Below are 23736 nucleotides of genomic sequence, written 5' to 3'. Positions count from 1 at the left end.
CCCACTGTAAGATTCATGTATCTATGTATTTTGTGCAAACGTTAAGTTCAGTCAAACTATCGGTTGCATGATTTTTTGAACACCCTGTATTTAACAATGGGAACACTTGTGGGATATGAAAGTTATGTTTTTAAAGACATACAAATATTAACGTTTTTTGTAAAATAATATGATGACGCGATATGGTGACGTAATTCAATTGTAAAAAATAACATTTTCCTCAAAAAATACTTTTTAATTAAGTTAAGATCATTGTAATAATGAACAAGCCTTTCTTACCGCTGTCTCTACTGCCTCGTCTCTTATCCGGCCGGAGACATCGCATCAGCACAGAAGTATATATATGAAAAAATATAAATATGCTGACCAAGGAAGTAATTTATTTTATTAAAAACATAAACTAAACGTAACGTTTCAACCTTCTAGCAAGGTCTTCATCCGACTCTGAATCTGTATCGACTTGATACAGAGTCGGATAAAGACCTTGCTAGAAGGTTGAAACGTTACGTTTAGTTTATGTTTTTAATAAAATAAATTACTTCCTTGGTCAGCATATTTATATTTTTTCATAATAATGGAAACAAGGTTTAATGGTGTTATAAGTATATATATGTATTAAACATATGTAATAACCAACAACCACTTCTAACAATAATATACTACAGATTGCATGGTTTCAACTCGCATTACTTGTTTCGGTATAGATGGGAAGTAATGATGGAGTTGCACATGACTTTCATATCCTCAACAACAATCACTATATAACAATTAGTTGTTTTTTAATTTGTCGCTAGGTAAGCACATTCACAATAAATACACCGTGTTACATAATGATTTGGACGATTTTAATTCGTTATACTTCATTCATAAATTGTCAATATAAGCTACAATTTCACACATATGTAATGTAACTCTCCAAGTTTAAGTGCCAATGTTTATCGCGAAGTTAACTCACAAATACTCAATATTAATATCTTTCGTTACTCTGCACACGCCAATATGGTAAACTAACTCCATCCAGACACGTGTCACCATGTTTCAGCATGTTATCATCAATGGTTTGCACGCAGTGCTAATGCGATAGAGTTCTTTGCTGGTGGATCTTTATGAACTCATGTTGGAAACTGACGTTGCACACTCACGACCGACGTACTATCGTGAAATTGTAAGTTGCAAAATGCTTTCTCCTCACCATTGGTAGCAGCGATTTTACGACTGGTCAGTCTGGCACCTGTCTTCAGAATTTAGAAATACTTTGACCGTTAAAAAAGAAACTTAAGGATGTGTTCGAATGTATTTCTATCGGTGATTATGTTATATTTCTTATGGAACATGTTAATATCGTTCAAATCATTTTGAAACACGCTGTAGATAGTGATAAAAATTACGGGAAAATCTTACCAACTGCGAGAGCCGACGCCTCACTACCTTTCTCATTAACCTCTATGTAAGCTTTTTGCATGAAACTGTCTACATGTATATGGTTGTCTTTGCTTATGCCATCCAATTCCGCATGGTCGCTAAATATAAGTTTTATTCCCAGCTGAAACATGCAAGAAATAAGTTCCATTATAGTTTAGCACATAGGTATGAAGCAGATCAGAAGTGTGTCCTTTTATTGGCATGTGTGTTCGGAAAACATTTTGTTTGCAAGTGTAGTTTGTGATTGATTAATTGATTTGCATTATTTTACGTCGCTTTCTGTCACTTTTGGCTAATTTGAGGAGATGGGGATGAGTGATGATATGGTGGAACTGATGAATGAACACTCACAAACATCCATACCCTAGTTTTGGTGCCTGGATTCTTAATGCCAATGCTTATCGCTCAATATTAGACAACTCTGTGTTCGCCACGTTGCAGTAACAGTTCACAAGAGGCCCTTTACATTTTCAACGAGAAAACGCTGCTGTCCATAGTGCAAGTGCTATAAGCGAGTGGTTTGACGACATTGCAGAGTGAATGGACTCGCCACCTCAGAGACCTGATGTCAATCCTATTGCAAATTTGTGGAATGATTTAAATGCTGGTTGCGATCCAGGCTAAACCAACCAAACACCACGAGCGAGCTGTTCGCCGTCTTACAGGAGGAATGGAAGCTACCACCGGCCGACATTTTCCGCCACCTGGTGGAAAGTCTTCCTCGAAGGGTAGGGACTGATATGGCGGCGAATGGTGGAGATACTCCGTTTTGACACCAGACTAAATTCAGATAAGCACATGCCTACGGGTGTCCGGTCATTATAGTGTGTATATGTATGCGTGCCTGAATTTTTCACTGATCACACGACCTCCGCACATGGCCTATATTGTGATTGAGTCGTTCTCTGTCTTCACATCTTCCATATACCTCCAAGGCATGTTGCAATTTGCAGGCAAGCCTCTTAAATAACGTAGTGGTAATGCTGTCTTCATGTAATCAAGATAAATCGGGTTCTGTACTCACTGCAGCACTTAGTGGTTCATATTTATCTTTAAAGTGTAGGTCGTGATTAGCCTCTCTGTGTATCAACTGTATTTAAAACCAAAATCACATTCATTTATAAATCTAAAAGATTTATATGCATGGGGAATTCCATGTGAACCTCAATTTTTAAAATTGAATGCAATGCTTTAACTTTTTCATATCTTGTGAGTCAATAATCTAAAATTGTCTGTTGAATAAACAGTCAAGTATTATACATAATTAAGTTAGAAAGTAGAAGTTGTTTTACGTAATATTCTTTTATTAAACTTTTGATTTTTTTTTTTTTGTATTGCGTTTCACACGTGACATCAAGAAACAGTTAACTTCTCCGTTAATTGTTACATTTCCCCATCAACTCCACAAGAATATTCAAAGGTCAATTTATTTTTTATCATTTGACAATTCAAAGAAATTAAAATAAATTTCGGATTAAGTGAAGAGGAAGTGTCTCGTCGGTCCCAAAAGTGGCACAAAATTGTTTACTTACAGCTGCAAATCTTGGAAAGTATTTTAAGGGTAGTTATGTTTGATCAACAGTGGTAATATTCATATTTCATTGTACAGAAACTGTAAGAAAAATGTTGCTTCAGTAGAATAGTTACTTTAATGTTAAAAACGTAGTCCTTGTGTCCCACCCGTGACAATCGAATGTCGTATATCCATTCTTGATAGTAACAAACGAAATTATTTCTTTCCAGACTGGTGTTCATTTTCTCTGATTCCTTCTAATGAGAGAGACCAAATCCCTAATGTTGCTGTTAGTATTGACTCATTAATTTTCGTAAGTGGTATCAATGGTAAAATGATTGATATAAAACAAAACTACTTTAAATAAGAGAAACTCATTTTAAAACCAACACATAATTTAAAACTTTATACGGTACTCACCTCCGAAAGAATTGATGGCAGTTTTATTGTTTGGTCAATGGAAAACTTTGGTATTTTGATCTCTACAGTTTTAGGTCTCAATTTGTTCTTCAACCCCATTATGAACTCCACAGTTAAGGCATTTTCTATTGCTGCCAAGCCGTTCTTCTTGTGGGGTAGAAGAATGCTCATGGAAATCCTGCTTCCCTTTAAAAATAAACAAGAATACAATTAGCTATGTTTAGAAATTAATAGTACCCAAGAAGAAAATAGAAACGTTAGTGCCTGTTGAACCGAAGAGGATGCAAGTGAAACATGTGGAAAGGGAGTTGGAACGCAGGGTGGAGTAAGGGCAATATGTCGACAAAGAGTTGAAACGAAGAATGGTGCAAGGGAAACATGTGGAAAGGGAGTTGAAACGAACAGTGGTGCAAGGACAGCATGTTGAATGAGAGTTAAAACGCATAGTGGTACAAGGGCAAAATGCGAAAGGGAGTTGAAACGCAGAGTGGTGCAAGGACAACATGTTCAGTGGCGTACGCAAGGGGGGGGGTACCGGGTTTAACCCTCCCCCCTTGAGCTTTTGAAACATTGTGGAAAATGCTGTAGAAAAAATAAAAATGACTAATTTATCACAGTCAAAGATCTGCGACAGTAATGATTATGATAATAATAATAATAATAATAATAATAATAATAATAATTTGAATTATTATTCCCATGCAGCATGACGAAAAACACAACTTTCCAAACACAATCTAATCGGCCGCAAAGTTCAATTTTGCAATTTTTTTTTGCAAAAAGTCGCGCAGTGACTCTAGCGAGAATTGTGAAAATTCCTTGCTTCGTCGCAGTGTGCCGACGTTATTGCAAACGTTCTTCTCGGTACTGATTTCCCAAACCCTTGTGAACTCTCAAGTGATGCTGAGTCTACATCCACATCATTAAATAATGTTGAAGAAGTGCTTTGTGAATCACCTAGAAGTGATAAATGTGTTGGAATGTCTAACTAACTAACTAACTCTCTAGCCTTCTTAAACCCGAAGGTTCATGGCTGCAGCAACACAGGCATTCCATCTGTCCCTATCTTCAGCAAGATCTATATACTCTTTCCCATCCCTACCGATTTCCTTTAGGTCCATCTCAACGTTGTCCCCCCATCTTCGTCTTGGCCTTCCTACAGGTCTCTTACCATCTGGTTTCCCAACAAGAATCCTGTAAACTCCTCTTTCCTCTCCCATTCGTGCCACATGGCCTGCCCACCTTAGTCTTCTTGATTTAATTATTCTAATAATATCTGTAAATGAGTACAAATTATGTAGTTCTAAATTATGTAACCTTCTCCACTCACCTGTCTCCTCATCCCTTTTAGGTCCAAAGATTTTCCTAAGGATCTTATTTTCAAATACTCTCAATTTATGTTCCTCTTTCAATGTAAGGGACCAAGTTTCACACCCATATAATACTACAGGCAAAATTACTGTTTTGTATATTTTAACTTTTAGTTTCTTAGATATTAAACGAGAAGACAAAAGTTTATGAAGAGAGAAGTAACATGTATTTCCTGAATTAAGCCTACTTAATTGGAATGTCTATAAACTTACTTTTCAACGAAAACATAGACTCAGTGGAATTTAGCAACATGTATTCTCGCGCTTCATCATTATCCTTTGCGAGTTCCATAGGTAAAGGTAATGTAAATTCCCCCGTGCATATAGCACCGTGCCATGAAGGCACACGTCGTGGTGTGGTGGGCCCCAAATATTCTCGATCTCGAACTATTTTGCAGGTGATGTGATCAGCACCATGCTCCGGCAGCCTTCATCCCCCAGGGTTACTCTCAGGTACCCATTGCTATGAGACTGGGTGCCGAGACAAGGCTGGATAAATTTCAACCAATTCCGGGAATCGAACCCGGATATCCCAAGACGTTGTCAGACTACACCAGCGCGGCTCCTTGAATGAGTTTCATATTTCGATTATTTCAATAAATTTAATATATTTGCTTGTTTTTATGGATTTTCTTCACACTTAAAATGTCTCACTTATCATATACAACCGTTGACTAGACAATTATTTTGTAACAAAGAAACAAAGGAAATGTAATTTTGTTCTATTTCTTTCATAAATAGCAGCTGCATTAGTAGTAATTATTAGTAGTAATTAAACTAATTAATTAATTAATTAATTATAATAATTATTAATGAATTTATTATTTTTATTATTATTAATTAAAGTATAATAATACATTGGTAACGTGAATTTGTAGAAAGTTTTCTAAATAACACCCCCCTTGATGAAATCCTGCGTACGCTACTGTGCCCAGGGCACTTACTCAAACTTAAAGATTAATTATTTTTTTTTCATTCATCCGACATGCATCACAATGCGGCGTATGTTTCATAAAGGCAAGGAACTTATTTCAGCACCGTGTGATACAATTCGCCATGTAGACATTTAAATTAGGAATTGTGTCAAACATTTCTGAAATGGAGCCTCCCAGATGGCGTAGTGGTAACGTCGTTACCTTGTAATCAATGGATCTCGGGTTCGATACCTGGTGGAGGCACATTGCACGGTGGTCCGGATCCCACTTTAAACTGTAGGTCCAGTTCCGATTAGCCTATCTGTGCACAAAGTCAACTCAAAGCAAACACTCAAAATTTAAATTTTAGCCACGCAATGCGCATGCGCTCACAAAGAAAAAAAACAGCTGAGTTCCGTTGCTGAAAATTAACAGGCAGGCTGTTAAATTTTAACGTTAAAATAATGTAAATTTTACGTTAACTTCTAATGATTTTTTCTTAAATGTACGAATCGCAAAAAATATCTAAACCAATAAGAAATATTGTTATTCCTCTGTCAGGAACGCAACATGTATTTGTAAGTTGAGACAAATAGTAATCTGCATTTTTACAAAACAATGTAATGCGTAGTAATATGGTGCTGTTCAGATTCGAAAATTGCTTCAAAATTTAATAATAGATGTCGCAGTCGTATTATGATTAGTTATTAAAAAAATATCTGCGTTGGTTCTTTTGATGATTATTGTTTCTTGAGAGTTTCTGATTGGTTATAATTTAATAATAAATAAAACCTCAATATGGTTGCAAATATTTGCTGCTACTGACTGATTATTTTATCAAATTTCTCTATAATCACGTATGTACTTGATATACATATGTACTTATATAGATATAGAGACCAATTGCATCATAGAAAGTATGTCAATTTTCCCAATAACTAAAAACTGGTTTATGTTCAGTCTGTTTTCCGTAATGTGACAATTATGAATAGAAATAAAAACGTCATTAAGCAGAGGGTATAATATGTTTCGCAGAAACAGGATATCATTCCTTTAAAAAAGAAGGGGTTCCCAAACTTTTTCTTAGTGTTTCAAGATTTTCCCGCGGCGCCACAGTCAGAATGTAGGCCTATCTAACACTTGCAACGCTCAGTGTGGTTGAGTTGCTTGTTAAAACACAAACACATATTTCAAATTCAGAAACATGTTGTGTGTAAAAAAAAGTACTAAATAAACACGTATTTGGAACATTAAGGGAACTAATGCCTTAAAACAACACAGAATGTAGTAAAAAAAAGTACAGGTAAGCAAGCCATGAACAATTTGACTACTACTAACTTTGCCATTGACTGCACTTACCTACATACCTGGCCAATATAAACAACAAAAACTACACGCAGAACTGGAAATGCATCAAATCGAGGTTGCTACAATTTTGATGCATCATTTGACACAGTGAAACGTTTAACTTTGATTTCTTTGAAATAATCGTGTCCATTTGTGCGTTTTCATCACATCACATGAGCAGTAGCAGTTCTCTTTGATGCTTCATCATTTGCAGTTTATGCAATTTATTGTGTTACAGGAATCGACATATTTGTGTCAGACAAGATCATTTCATAGATGACAAAATTACTCATTTAACTGGCAATTGCATTATAATCTTGTTTCATCTTCCCAACTGATGCATTTTAATAAAAGTATCCTTTTATGCATTTCTATGTGTACTTTGACACAACAAACAGTGTTGCAGTTTATGCCCGTTAATGTGTTATTGGATAGGTTTACCAGTTCACGTCACGAAAAATGCATCAATTGTGTGACACGACCACTTTAAACAAACTAAAACTCGCTCTATAAAACACCGATTGATGCATTTTAAGTTATGTTTTGACGGCTTACCTTAGGATATCTCTCCTCCAACTGCATCAGGTGTTCCTACGATACACAACACTGTCCTTGGACTGACCAGTATGGTACCAAGGTCAGTTATGGTGTCACAGTGCACCAGAAAAGGGTTGCTTAAAGATGTTTCGGGTTACAAGAATTTGGGCTTTAATGCCCCCCCGTTCAACCTCAAGTGGCCTTAGGGAAAGATTTACGTTGAGCGTTTGCGAACTCAATAAAACTTTTACTGCCTACCCCCCCCCCCCCACTCCACTTCCTCATACCGTGTCGTTTTCACTTACTTCCGTCGACCCATCCCGGTTTATAACTGCCCGAAGCGGGGACAATAACATGGAAGTTCGTTCTGGTTCGAGAAAGGGGTAAGCTACATGTCAACAATGCGGAGTTTTTGCCCCATATTCGGCCCCATTCCGCCCCCGGAAACCCTTTGGTTCCAATGATTCCCAAGTTCTAAAAAGGAAGTTCTCGGAACAAGGAAATTGGTACCGAAAACAGGCTGAAGTTCCTTCAAGGTCTGTCCTCGTGGACGTTTTGTCATGCAAGCATTGTTACCCCCTCGTAGACCCGATAATTGCTTTAGAATTGATAACTCGGGGGACTTCTTTTTTTGTGTGTGTTTGGACTGAATTGTGTTCTCTGTCAGAATGTGACCTTCAGAAGGGAACACAAACAAGACTGGGTTGTTTCAATGGCCTGGAACGTGGTAATGTTGAAGTGCAATGTTTGAGCTATCTGAGTTTGGAGTTCTCCCGGTAGTGGACAATTGTGGTCTATCCGCTTTAAGAACCCTTTCTTTTATTGTTCTGTTTCCTGCTGTAGGAAGTACCAGAGCTCTTCACACATTCACAAATTGTTTACTAAAATTACATAGGGTGTCTGACTACCATGCACAGTGGCGTAGCCGCCAAGGGTCCCGGGTTCGAATCCCTCTCGGGCTTGGTTGTTTGTGAATGTCCCTTCATCAATTTCACCATTTCATCACTCATCCCCATCTTCGCAAATTAGCCAAGATGCACAAAACGCGAAGTAAGATAAACTAAATCAATCATAAATCAATCAATCACAGTGGCGTAGCCAGAATTTTGGACGAGGAAGGGACCAAAAATTTGATTAAAAAAAGCGTCTTGAACAATTGTTAGGGAAGATTGTACTAAAATAACAATTTGCAATGTATCTTTCGTTATGATATCAACTGTAACTATAGCTCTTTTCAGTTCTTATGTCGTGCACCCTAGAAGCTGGCAGGGGAAGTGGGGAGCGGGGAACATGCCGCTGACCAACCAGAGAACAGACCACCTAGCGGTGGAGCCGAGAGTTACGCAGTTGCGGGAGGAAGCTGCAGCGCCAACTTCGTTCTGCACGTTGCTGTGTTGCCAATTCACCGCGTTGCTGATGGTGTTTTGCCCCATTGTTGATTCCTGTTTGTTATGAGCGGAATGTAGGAAAAACATACGCGGGAGTAATTCTTGTCGCGTCATGTATTGCCTAACTGCATTGTTTCTTCGATAAACGTGTATGTGGCATGTGATATGACGTTTATTTGTACTCTCGTTGTTCCAGGGAGCTTTGTGCTTATTAACGCAGTAAGTATCGTACGATGGCGAACAGGAAAGAGGTAGTTTGTAGCCAAGGCAGGAAAATAATCAGTAGGGTTCATGGATATTCTGAAAAGGAAGCAGAAAACAGTGGTCCCTTGGTAAGTGTGCACAAAGTGCAACAGAGAGTGTTGGAAGCTTGTTAAGTGAGTAAGCGAACTGTGCAACGTATTGTTAGGGAAGGCAAAGACAGTCTTGAGGCGTCGGGTTCCACGTCATTTGAATCACCGCGCAAACGAATCAAAAGGAACAGTATCACAAAGGCAATCGACGGTTGCGATAAAGATATAATAAGAAGAATCATCCTCGGGTATTATGTAAAGGGTGAACATCCAACAATGAACAAGTTTTCGTTGATTTGCATACAAAAATAAGCTTTCAGTGGGGAGTTTTGTCGTTGTGGAGGATACTGAAGTGTATGGGGTTCAAGCATAGGCGTAGTTAGAACTTTATATTTGGGTGTGCACAAAGAAAAAAAATGAGGTCGTGTACCTTTTTAATAGCATATTTTACAACACAATCACTTGTCTCTTTAACTGCACTGATGTTTGTAAAGGAATATAAATTCACTAAATGAAAGTTGACACGCACCTTCTGCCTTTAGGGCTTTTAGTTTAGTCTGGTTATAACCCTTTTATCGGACTTCTCAAAGGCTTCTAAGGGTTAGTTGGACCAAGCCCTTGCGAGGTCTGTGGTGTAGGATTTATTTTTAATTATCACCTATGCAGGTTGAAATGAAAGATCCTTAAGATCTTGTACTCGAAGATTTATTTGAACTTCTGATGTTATACAAACACTTTTTCCAAACAGACAATTCACCCGGTATAACTTGTAGGCCTAAACCTATTAGTTATACCGAAGTTTATAACCCTGGTCTTTTGATGACGCAGGAGAACACCTTATTCAGAGTTGGGTTTGTGAATATCCGCCAAAATGGAGTACAAGTACTCCAGCCAATCCGAGGATTGAAGCAAGATATTCCCCAACGTCCCCTGAACCATCAACCTTTCGGCAACCAGGAGAATGTGTCGCAGACTCACAAAAGTCTAGCTCTTTTATATCATATTGTTGTTTACAATTTACCAAGGTTACTACATAGTTGTTTAACATTTCTATAGTTTCAACATTCTTTAAGTTAAACAATTCATTACTCATTGTAACATTAACAATAACACATTTTTCTAAGAAAGATTCCAACATAAATTAATATAATACAGATTGAAAAGTTTTTTGCTTGAAAAATCATGTGTTGACAGGGGCGACACATAGCGTTCCCCCAGAAGAAAATAAAATTAAATATAAGTGAACGTTATTTAATTTTGTTTTATAACTTTTTCTCCCTTTTTGTATATTTTCATTTTTCTTTCTCTTCTTCTTCTTCATGATGTGAGGCGATGTTTCATTTGGGATCGTCTTCTTGGACTTCATTCTTCATTTGCATGTAGCTTCTGGAGAAAACAGGAAATGGTTTTACATCTTGTTTAACACACTCCTTCGTAAAACTTCTTGACGTCCATTAGCCAGGTCTTCCATACATTTAGGTCTTCTTCTAGATTCTTCTCTTTTGGAATGGGAGATGGATTTTGTAAAGGAAATACAGGTAGTTCTGCACTTATCTTGCAGATTGAAGTATTTACAAGTCTCTGTTTGTCAGAAAATAACGGGCAGTGTAGTTTCTCCTCATCTTCTTGATTCAGCAATCCTGGAGCGAAAGCCTTCTTTCTTATATCTTCCTCGGCAGCGGACCTATTGTCTGAATGCGATTCCCTTTCAGCCATCGATAGTTTAACACGCGAAGTCTTACCATTAATTGCTTCAAAACTATCTTCTTGGTCATCTGGAATCAATCTTTCTTCAACGACTTGTCCCTTCACCGTTAAATATAATTTATTGGCACCTGCATCCAAATTGACTCTATATCTCTTGAAGAAGGGATATCCAAATAACAAATCTTCCTCTAAATTCTTCACTACGTAGACTTGATCTTCAAACATGTGTCCTGCAATTTCAAAAAGAATGGTTCGGCATCCTACAATACGGGACCTCTCGTGCCAACAAAATCCTTTAACCTTATTCCTGGACATCTTTGCAGTTTCAAGCCTGGTAATCTTTCTCGGAGCTTTACCCAAACATTATAATTCATTACCGTGCATTCACTTCCTGTATCCAAAGTACATCTTATTTTTAATCCCAAAACTTCTATTTGAATTTCTGGCTTCTTGCTGCAATTCCCAGTTACTTCGAAAACATTAAACAATTTCTCCTCTTTAGAATATGGACAAGAATTTAGATCCAGATACAAAACATCTAATTTTTCATTGGTAATAAATTTATCCTCTTCGCTCTCACAAACATCAAGATTGTGTCGCGTTGTAGAAGGGAGAGCTTCATCTACAACGACCTCTGGTTTAAATTTGCTCGACTGGTAGAGGGGATTTCCCAAGAAGGTGCTTTAATAGTGGAAGGAATTTCCCATACAGATGCTCTAGGGTTCAAAGCACAGTCTTCTGGACTTTCGTCAGTCTGTGTTCCACATTCTTTCTTACGAGACTGGTTCCAGTTTCTTTGATTCTGATTCTTATTGCAGAACGTCCTTCTATCGGCATCCTTCCTTTGGAACCTTAGATTTCCATTCAACCTTTGGTTGATCGGTGTGGGCCTCTTATCTTCTTCTCCTCCATTCCTCCGGGATAGCTCTAGATTCCTGATTCGAGGTTGAGGATTTCTCCGTTCATCAGTTCGTTTGTGATCGGCTTTCCATCCTTCCATTTGTTCAGACGCTTCGAACTTTCCCAGGAAATTCGTGAGTTGATCTATGTTGGCGGGATCTCGAGTTAGTACCAGTTGCCGCACTCGTGAAGGTAATTGGCCAATGATTAAGTTCAACACTTCTGATTGGTTGATGGTTTCCGTCAGATTGCAGTATGCTGCATATACTTCCCAGCAATATTCTTCCAATGATAACCCCGCACCTTTGCTATAATGTTTATTCCTCAGGGTATTCATTTCCCTTTGTTTTGCTTCAGGTGATGCGTATTGCTTCCTAAAAGCAGAGCGGAAATGTTCAAAAGTTTTCCATCTCTTTTCGTTTGCCATAAACCAAGCCTTGGCTTTACCCACCATTAACGAAGGAAGGACCTTTAGTCGATACATCATGGGCATTTTCATTAAATCCATATAAGTATTTATCTCTTCCAGGTACCTCTCAGCGGATACTGAATTTATTTCTCCATTAAACTTGGTGAGGGAATTGACGTCAGACATTCGGAGAATTCGATTGGATGAATGGTTTAAGTAGGAATTATCTTCAACCATTTTTTCCGTAGCGTATTCTCTAGTTCGTCTCGTTCCGCCACTCCTTTTTCGTTTCTTTCTTTGGCATGGTTCAGAATATTCGGGGGATTCGGAACTGGAAGAATTAGAGGAGCAAGAGGTTCGTACACATATTTTCTTCGGCAGAGTTTCCATCTCTTCATTCCTATTCTCCCTGCCTAGCTGCAAGGTCTCCAATTTAGAGTTTATCGTTTTTATAATTTCCACTTGTTGTGTTTGGACCTCATTCGTTTTTCTTATTTCATTTTCTAAATTTACGGATACTTCCCTCTGACTTTCCTTCAGTTCGGTTAGTAAGCCACAGTTTTCATTATCCTTGTCCTCTCGATTCTTTATTTCTTGGTTCAGACTTTCTTGTAGCTGTTTAAAACGGTCATCATCTATCTGCCGATCTTCTCTCCTTCTTTCCACTAGTTCTTCGTATTTTTCGTCTCTCTCTTTTCTGATTTCAGCTATCGCTTCGGATATTTCTTTTCCTAGATTTATTTTAAAATCTTCAAACATTTTCTTACTCATTTCTCGTTCCCTTTCTCTTTCTGCTTTCTGTTCAGCATCTCGTTCACACAACGTTTCGATTAAATGTGCGAACTTTTGGTCATTTTCTTCCTTGTCCTTTAATCTTTGCTCTTTTTCTGCTTCTTTCTCTATCTGTCTTCGCATTCCCTGTTCAGCTTCACGTTCTTCTAGCTTCTCGATCAAACGTGCGAATTTCTGGTCACTCAATTCTCGTTCTCTTTCTCTTTCTGCTTTCTGTTCCACATTTCGTTCACCCAACTTTTCGATCATACGTGCAAACTTTTGGTCATTTTCTTCCTTGTCCTTTAATCTTTGCTCTTTTTCTTCTTCCCTTTCTTTTAATCTTTGTTCTCTTTCTGCTTTCTGTTCCACATCTCGTTCACCCAATTTTTCGATCAAACGTACAAACTTTTGGTCATTTTCTTCCTTGTCTTTCTTGAAATCAGTCATAAAGGAGATCATCATTTCCCTCCAACTATCATCTGTTGGGGTTGGCGTAACTTGTTTTTCCACACACTGTCTACATTTAACGTCTACCTCCGCTGCTACGTCAGATCCTGGGGTTTTGTGTGCGCAACTTTCATGAACGTATCTGTTGCAGCTGGAGCATGGTAATAAGGTTTCCTCCTTCTTTTCTTCATTCGTACAGCAAACGAGCCTCTCCTTTTGCTGTCTGGTCAAAGGTCTCTGGGAACCTATCATCTTTGCTTCTTCTGTTTCTGGAACAGGCTTCTTCTTCTGTTTCTGGAACAGGCTTCTGCTTCAGTTTCTGGAACAGGCTTCTTCTTCTTCTGCTGGGCCACGAAGATCCACAGGTGGTTGCTTCGATGGTCCTGGTCACGGTCGCCAAAAATCACTGACACGCACCTTCTGCCTTTAGGGCTTTTAGTTTAGTCTGGTTATAACCCTTTTATCGGACTTCTCAAAGGCTTCTAAGGGTTAGTTGGACCAAGCCCTTGCGAGGTCTGTGGTGTAGGATTTATTTTTAATTATCACCTATGCAGGTTGAAATGAAAGATCCTTAAGATCTTGTACTCGAAGATTTATTTGAACTTCTGATGTTATACAAACACTTTTTCCAAACAGACAATTCACCCGGTATAACTTGTAGGCCTAAACCTATTAGTTATACCGAAGTTTATAACCCTGGTCTTTTGATGACGCAGGAGAACACCTTATTCAGAGTTGGGTTTGTGAATATCCGCCAAAATGGAGTACAAGTACTCCAGCCAATCCGAGGATTGAAGCAAGATATTCCCCAACGTCCCCTGAACCATCAACCTTTCGGCAACCAGGAGAATGTCCCGCAGACTCACAAAAGTCTAGCTCTTTTATATCATATTGTTGTTTACAATTTACCAAGGTTACTACATAGTTGTTTAACATTTCTATAGTTTCAACATTCTTTAAGTTAAACAATTCATTACTCATTGTAACATTAACAATAACACATTTTTCTAAGAAAGATTCCAACATAAATTAATATAATACAGATTGAAAAGTTTTTTGCTTGAAAAATCATGTGTTGACAGGGGCGACACAAAGTGTTGAAAATTTCTGAATATATGTAGTAGAAAAAAATCTAATTGCATAGAAATTACACACACACAAAATGTTCATAAATGTTACAAACAAATTCATCAAAATACACGTCATCTATAACAAGAGACGTCTGTCAAAAGGTACAATGTTCTTAAACTCGTCAATAACTTCATTTACATCAATAGACTAAGCATTTTCCTGTTCCACAAATAGCAAGAGTAGGGCTTCCAATCTATCCTGCTTCTGAGTTGCTCTTAATTTAGTTTTAACTTGGGTAAGCTTGGAGAAATCTCTCTCTCACACGTGCAGCTTGTGACAGGTATAGAAGAAAGGCGCTGCAGTACAGAGTAGAATGCAGTAAATATCTTCTTTCTCCAATGACATCAAAAAATCGAAAAATTACAGACGCTCGTTTCATCAGCGATAATGCACACGTTTGTACCAAGTAATGACATTTTTAATTTCTTACAAACTGCTGCTTATTTTCTCTCTTATTGAAATATCTGTATTTAATTCTCTTTGATAAATCAACCCATTAGGGTGTGCCTAGGCACACCCGGCACACTCTGTAGCTACGCCTATGGGTTCAAGTACAAAAAGAGCAATGACGGTAGACGATTTCTGATGGAGAGAGCCTATATAGTTACAGCCAGAGTAACGTTTTTGCGAAAAATGCATCTTCTTAAAAATAAGGAACCTTTGCCCTATATAGGCATTTCATTTAGATGAAACGTACATACATCAGAATTACGCTCCAACGAAAAGCTGCCAAAATAAAGAGGGTGCAGGGGGTTTAAAAGTGCCCGTGTGTAAAGGTGGGCGCATTATTGTTTGTCACGTAGGTTCCAGTCACAGTGGTTTTTGCAGTTTTTAGATACGCTTGACAAAAGGAACATCAAAGACGCAGTGATTGTACAGTTGGAAAGAATTCCTACAACGTATATACACTTGATATCATACACTTATCGGTATTCTACTGACCACAAATGGGGATAATACGCATTCTCAGGCCATACCCAAATAATGGGACGTATGTATTTCATGGTTCTTTCGATTTCAACTCCCCTTTCCCGCTACTCTGGCAACGCTGCAGTCTCTCTCTCTAACCGGCCTCTCTCGTCGCGCTGGATAGGTCGTTTCCCCGCTCTCCACTTCCCCTGCCAGCTTCTAGAGCGCACGCCGTAACAACTGAAAAGAGCTATAATAGGTACTACACACAGAACTAGAATTGTGCCAACCTCCGTTTGTTTGTTTAAGTCCACTTTATGCACATAAAGGATAATCGGGACTGGGCCTACAGTTTCAAGTGAGACTTACAAGGCGGCGACGTTACCACTATGACATCGCGGTAGGTTCTGTGCCGACCTGCGTGGCGGAGTGGTTAGCACAGCCACGTCAGGGGTCCCGGGTTTGGATCCCGGTCTGAGCACGGGTGTTCTTTGCTGGTGTCTCCTCATTAATCTCCTCATATTATTATTCATCCTCGTCTTCGCAATTAGTCAGAAAACCAAAGTAAAATAAACCAAATCAATCAAATGCAACAAATCAAGGTTAATGCCCTTCTGGTGAACATCCAGTTAAAAGAGAAATGTGGCTTTCTCTGAAATGATCGTGTCTGCTATTCTCAAGTGATGCATTTTAGTGCATCGCACGGAGCAGCAGCTGATGAAATTGATGCATTTCTCTGTGTATTTTTATGCACAAAATGCATCATTGACAGTTTATAGCAGGGTTGTTAAAGGTCCAGGAAGCTTAAATAAATTCAATTCCGGTCCAGGAGAGAATATCAGCGAGCGTAAATGTGTTCTGGACCGTAAAGAACCTTTTTATGAGTAAAGTATTTCAATTCAGTGCATGAACCTTTTTCCCCGATCAATTTAAATACGGTCCAGGAACCTTTTTTCAATGTAAACATACGCAACTTGGACCGAATTTAAATTGTGCGAGAAAAAATGTTCCGGTCCCTGGTTTATACACTTTCATGCATTAATGGAATAAAATATATTTGTGTGAATTGACACATTTTTTGATTTGCGTGTACTTTTAAACTGACCATTATTAGCTATATACAGTGCAATTGTAATTTTTTGGATGTTCTAAATTATGCCCCTTACGATGATATGCTTTTAGACACTTCGATTCCTGGGTAATTTTAGGTGGAAAGTTTATCCCCTGATGTTCCTGGCAAAAGCCACTGTGGAGTACCTGAGGCATCCCGGGGGACGAAGAGGGGTTGCACACAAAACGTAAATGCATGAAATGCATGTTATTTACTTCAAATGCATCAATTGTTACAACCGTATGCATAATTGTTGGTACCTCGCTTCGTTCTGATTTTCTTAAATATTTTGTGTAGTATATTTTACAACATTTCATCCAAACAGAGCGAAGTTATTTTTAATCTTAAAATATAATTTTTCCTTTTATGTAATCAGTGGCGTGCCCAAGGGGTGGTTGGTGGGGGTTATAACCATCACCTTTTGCCTCAGTAATCCTAAAAAAAAGAACATCAACGGTAGGAAAAGATGGCAAAATGAGTGCTGACTACCAGAAAAGTGTACATAACCACTCCCTTTCGAAAATCCTGGGCACGCCACTGAACATGTTGAAAGGAAGTTGAAACGCAGACTGATGGTGAAAGGGCAACATGTGGCAAGGGAGTTCAAACGCAGAGTGGTGCAAGGGCAACATGTGGAAAAAGGAGTTGAAATGCAGAGTGGGGCAAGGGCAACATGTGGAAAGGGAGTTGAAACGCAGAATGAAGCAAGAAGCAATGAGGTATATTGAAATGATGTTGAAGTAGTGGTTGAAAAACAAGGGCATTCTCCAGATATTTTAAGAATGGAATTTTCAGGACTGTCAGGCAGGGTATATTCAACTCAAGCTGAAGTTTTCATTTTCTTCTTCGGTAACTCTTTCTTAACACTCAACAAACTAAAAGTAATTGACTTATTTCTGCATTCTGAAATGTAGAAGTAAAGTTCAACTCCTGATTCGAACGCCAACTTATTTCAAAGAAAGTTACGAATGATCAGTTTCCCTCTGACAAAGTTTAGCCCAGTAAATCCTGGCCTCAAACCTTTGCCATCTATCGCGTCCGTTTTAGAAACTGGTAGTACTTGAGGAATAAAGGTGGTAAACGTTGTTAAGTGCCAAAAGCGAAAGTGTTGGGAAATCGCATCGTTCCTCACATCAGGCCGTAAGAACGTGCACACTAGTGACCTCTTTATGCGCCTTTTGAACTACTTAGAGGGCTACCAGCAACTTTCACGTTAACCACATAATAAAACATAGCACATTGCACAGTTTAACGTGGAAAACAGTGTTTGAATTGTTTTGGCACTTACAGCGTTTACCAATTTTAGTCTTAACTTGTTAAGTCCACGTGTAGTAAATGAATATTACGAATTAAGTTTATTTAAGATTTCATAACGTGAGTTTGCGGTTATCTTTGCTAGGTTGTGTTATTGTGTGGTGCTTTTCTTTAATACAATGTGAAGATCTTGGAAGTATAACGTCGCAATTCGTGTTGGATATGTACGAACACAACAGGTAAGAGTGATAACTGCGCTACTCAGTAAAACAGGCGAAGGCAAGAAAAAAGATACGCGTCCGGGCGGCTTCCTCTCGTGCTATGTCAAATATACCGAAATGGCGCCCGAATCAGGACTTATACCAAAATTAAACAAGTGGAAATAACTTGAACAATTCCTAAAGTATTGAGGCATCACAATTTCAAGGTACGGTTTCGTATCCCGGCCTGGGTAAGGGTGTTCTTTGTGAACATTCCTTCTCCAGTTTCATCATTATCATCACCCATCATCATCTTCGCGATTAGCCAAAGTGGCAGGTAAAATAAGTAAATCAATCGAGACCACGGTTCGATTCTAGGAGTGGATGATTTCAGGTGTACATTTTTCGTTCAATGTCCCAGCAAACAACGGCTCTGTAGTTCACCCAGTCTCCAATACATTGGGTACCTCTGCGGATGGGGCATAGTTTTGATCACATCATTTCCATAAATAGATGAGCTTGTGAATGTGGCGTGTTGAAATTTTTCGAGACTAGCTTTATATTTATTAACCAACTAAATGGGAGATCACACATTAAACTGTGTGGATTCTTGATTTTGCAAGTGATCTTCATGTTAGTTTAAGGCATATATGATCTTCTTACTGTATTAGCAATGCGGACAAGTTTTTCCAGCCTTGCTTGGCAAGTGTGAAATACTAATTTGCAAAGATGGCAATGAGTGATAATGTGATGAAATTAATAAATGGACACTCACAAACTTCCGTGCCCATGCCTGGATTCGAACTCGAGACCCCTGGCGTCGTATTATTAGGCCTATTGAATTAAACCTTAACTTAATCAACTGTAAAAGTGACTAAAAATGTCTAACCAATATCGTCTATCGTAACACAAGTGCACTTAACTAACCTCTTAAAACATAAACTATGGCACTGTTAGCTAACACAGAAAACAAAATTGGAACCAAAGAAAATATCTTGAACGCAGGCAAACTGCACGGAAAATTCTTTTAAGCCATTCTTTGTATTAGAAATGCTAATCTATTGTCCGTGTTTCAAGTTATTCAGATATAGTTTCATGTTGATTTCTGTGGTGCCACATGAAGAGATTTTATCGGGCAATCTGCCAAGTGATTTACGAGCTTTCTAGAAAGATACTTGAAATTAATGTACGTGAGTGTAATCAAATGAAAAAGCATTTTAAAGGATTAGGTGATATATAGAGCAGTGTGGAGGTTCTAGACGGACCAGTAAGAAATGTCTGAATAAAAAGTAGCACGTTCCACCACATTCACTAGAAGGTTTATTGATTTTGATTGATTGATCGGTTTTAATTGATTGGTTTGTTTTTTTAAGTCCACGTTATGCACAGTAAGGCTAATAGCGACATGACCTACAGTTTAAAGTGGGATTCGAACCACTACGTTCCTCAACCTGGTATGGAACCCAGAACCCCTTGAATACACTTGATAACAGGGTCACGACGCTACCACTGCGCCATCGGGGAGAACCCCATTAGAAGGTGAGTGACAGGAAGCAGATAGCTACTCAAATGTCCATTTCTCCTCACAAGAGGGCAAGCAAATAAAGAAAAATACGGAGATGTGATATGAAAAAGGAACTCATCTTATCATCTCCTGAATCCGTGACCAGCATTTCAGTTACCTCCAATTAACAGTTGCGGCGATTAGGGAACTTTGTGCCAGTTTTTGCCCCTGTATTATATTTATTTATTTATTTAATTGAAACACAAGAGGCGCATCCCCAATTACAGTGTTCAATATTGGATGCCACCATTACATTACCAAGATTGTAATAAAGATGGTTCACAAAAATTATTAATGACGTAATACACAATTTGCATTAAATGACAATTGTGCAAATAATTTAATTATTAGATTATAGAGACAAAAAAAGCACAAAGGTAATACAATAATAATGAAACTAAATTGTGGGATATGACCTTACAAGCTAATTGAAAACTGAAACTCTATGAACAGAACAAAATATATAAAAATTCAAAGGTTAGATCTAAAGTTCCAATTACATTTAAATAAGTGTATGCTTGGGTTATTCTTAGAAAATGAGTTAAATAACTTGCACATTCTCCTCAAGGGTTCACCTTCGGTCATTTTGGTTCTTCCGAGGGGAATTTGAAAGAGGTCAGTTCTGGGCCTTAACATACAGTTTGGTACGTAAAAATTAAAATTAGACAGCAGATGAGAAGAATCTATTTTACCATTTATTTATTTATTTATTTATTTATTCCTTGTTTTGGATGGTGAAGTTAAGTCACAAGCTCTTTCTTCCACATAACCATCTCTACTTTACATTTTATATTTTGATTTTTATAGGTAACTGTATGTTAAATATATAAAAACTAAAAACATTAAGATACCAAGAAATGAAATATATAAAAACTAAGAACATTAAGATACCAAAGAAAGAAAACCACAAGAAAAAATAAAAGAAAAAGACGCAAAAAAATATAAAAAATAAAAGAAGAGAAATACAAACACACTAAGTAAAAAAATTACACGTAAACATAAACACACACACACAACAAACAGTAAAATTACAGAAAAAATCGGTGGGCGTTGGTCCTATAAGTTTACAAGAAGGTTTATTTTTTTTCCCCTGTTTTCAGTACTGGTAATTTGACTCCAGAAGATGATTTGTTAATTTTGATTTGAATTGGCCGAGAGAAGAAGAGTTTCTTAAGTCACTGGGGAGGTCATTCCATTCTGGTAGCAGTGACCGTTAAGGAATTTCCATAAAACATTGTCTTGTGGGAGGGAATGGCCAGCAGAGAGTTGTCTCTCGAACGGTTGGCAAAGGTGTGTGCTGCGCATAAGGGTTGAAATCGAGAAAGTAGGTAGGAGGGCTTTCGTGAGTTTACTATTTTGTAGAGCGCTGTAAGAGCGTGGAAGCGGCGGCGAGTGGAAAGGTCGAACCAGCCTAGGTCCTTGAAAGCCGGGGTCAGGTGGTCAAAATATTTGATATTATAAATGTAGGGCGCACATGCATTTTGTATTCGCTGTAGACGTCTTGCTAGTTCACCGTTGAAGTCAATATATGTCAAGTCACAGTAGTCTATTTGAGACAGAACTAACGACTCCACGAGGGTTTGTCTTTACTTCTTGTGGTAAAATATTTTTAAGGCGGTACAGCGAATGTAATGCTGCATAGGATCGTTTGCATATGGCCTTCACATGGTCACTCCAAGTGAGGTTTTCGTCCACAACGACTCCCAGGTCTTTGACCGAAACCGACAATGAAATGAATTTTGCTTCGACAAGAATGTTAGGGATGGAGGACTTCTCTGTTGTGGAAATGAGCTGACGTGAGAGAATTAAAATTCATTTAGTTTCTCAGCATTTACGGCAGACCGTTTGCTTGAATCCACTTTTAGACGTTCATAATAACAGCGTATAGGGCATTTATGGCCATATTGATGCTTGTTTTAGGGGACGACAAATAACATTGGACGTCATCAGCGTACAGATGGTAATTTGTTGATTAAAAGTTTCCAGATATGTCATTTATGTACATGGAGAACAGCAGCGGAGACAGAACGCTTCCTTGGGGTACACTGCAATTCGTCGGCAGCCACGACGACATATTGTCAGAAACGAATGTGCATTTCTGTCTGGCTGCTAAATATGAGCGAGCCCAGTCAACACCGGGTTGGGAAAAGTTGAAATAAGATGACAATTTCGCCAGTAGGATATCGTGGTCTACGGTTTGGAAGGCTTTGCTGTAATCGAGGAGAACTAGCATTGTCAAATATCTCTTATCCATGGCCGACCTTACATCATCCACCACTTTAATGAGCGCTGTGCTGGTGCTGTTATGTGGGCGGAAACAGGACTGGAAGGGTTTTAACAATTTTGTCGATTGCACATAGTTCAAAATTTGCTCGTGAACGATGGTTTAAAATACTTTTGACAAAGTTGGGAGAATACTGATCGGTCGAAAATCTTCAGCGCTTACAGGGTTGGTGATAAGTTTGGAGAAGAAAGTTAATTGACTTATTTGCCTTCTTCCTTCAAGTGACGAGATATTAAAGATTTCGCGTAATATGTTACTAGGAGTGAGTTTTGGATATATACCATCAAGTTTAAATAGTAGATATCTGTGAAAATGAGAAAATTTATTTTCAAGTTTCTCTAATTTTTCGATATCTTTCTTGAGTTGCGGGTTCCAAACAAGAGAGGCATATTCGAGTTTAGATCTAACGAGCGTATAATACAGCAATAGAAACATTTCCTTCTTTCTAAATTGATTACCCATTCTCATTATAAATCCCAAATTTCTGTGAGCTTCACTTAGAATGCGGGCAAAGTGTGGTTAGGAAGACAACGTTTGGTCAAAAGTGACCCCTAGGTCAATAACGATATTCTCACTTTGTATTTACACATTAGAAATAGTATGTGAATATTTAGTAGGGTGTTTGTTAAGTTCAGGTTGACTTTATTAATTTCACACCACTGAAGCAAGTTATCCAGCTCATTTTGTAATACCGTACAGTCATCAGCATTTACGATATTTTTAAATAGTATAACATCGTCAGCAAATATTAACGTTTCAGATTTTGTGAGTAGCTCTGGAAATCATTTGTAAAAATTAAATATAGCAAGGGACCAAGAATTGACGACCCCTGTGGGACTCCTAAACTTGCCATGTATTCAGTCGATCTGCAGCCTTGATACATGACATATTGTCGGCGGTTCTGCAGGCATGAAGAGAGAAGGGTTATAAGTAGAGGAGATAAGCTGCTGTTGGCTAATTTCTGTATTAATATATATGTATTAATATATATGTATTAATATATCATGGTGTACCGTGTCGAATGCCTTTCAAAAGTCTGTATATAAAACGTTAACTTGCCCTCTGTTAGCTATACTGGGTGCAAATGTAGCTTGTCAGCTAGACAAGATTAGTAACGGTTGAGCGCTTTTGGACAAATCCATGCTGATTGGGGGATACAATGTGTTTAATATGGGAATACATATGCTTGTATATTATCTGCTCGAATAGTTTTGCTGGTACTGACAATTTTGCAATATACCTGTAGTTACATATGTTGATCTTATCAGCGGATTTAGAATCGGACAGATTTCAGTTTACAACAGATTTGGTGGTTTATTAACGGTCCGTTCCAGGATTCGGCCAGGGAAGCTAGGGGAATTTATGAGCCAAGAGCTCGACCTAACGTTACCTGGTCTTGTTTACCCGTTGCAGTTACCAATGATCAGATATTAATTTCTAAACCCTGCAGATAAGGGAAACAAACATAGATTTTAACATGTTTAATTAATAAAGACATAAACCTAACATACTTACACAAGAAAAAGGATACACTTGTTACACATGATTGGCACTTATCGCCACACACGATTGTACACTTATAACACAATACTGTCCCGGGTTCGAACTCTTATGCAGACACTCTACCGTGTAAGTTACTCTATTCCAAGTCTCGTCACGCACTTTGGAGGATAATGTCCCTTTTCGAGCCTAGTCGCACACTGTTGGCGGGTACTCTCTATTTCCAGTCTCGTCACACACTGTCCTTTCTTCCAAACTATATTCCAAAACTGTAGGTTTTGGTGGATCACGTGTCCCCCTGGCCCAATCAGATTATCCGGCGTTGTTTTGACCAAACCGTGA

The 23736-nt window shown here is 38.3% G+C and overlaps 1 protein-coding gene across 1 annotated transcript in view; it reads right to left on the bottom strand.

Moving 5' to 3' along the window:
• LOC145980089 (neuroserpin-like) overlaps nt 1–23736 on the bottom strand; it is a 69200-nt gene that overhangs the window by 5576 nt on the left and 39888 nt on the right. Inside the window, exons 5-6 of the mRNA XM_083113087.1 lie at nt 3356–3541; nt 1402–1543 (exon numbers count right to left, since the gene is read on the bottom strand). Coding sequence (XP_082969213.1) covers nt 1402–1543; nt 3356–3541 — 328 coding nt within the window. The remainder of the gene's footprint in view (nt 1–1401; nt 1544–3355; nt 3542–23736) is intronic.

Source organism: Lepisma saccharinum, chromosome 27 (genome assembly GCF_977018435.1).
Source record: "Lepisma saccharinum chromosome 27, izLepSacc3.1, whole genome shotgun sequence".
NCBI classification, from domain to species: domain Eukaryota; kingdom Metazoa; phylum Arthropoda; class Insecta; order Zygentoma; family Lepismatidae; genus Lepisma; species Lepisma saccharinum.
Note: the sequence above shows the minus strand (reverse complement) of the source record. Positions and strands in the feature narration are given on the sequence as shown.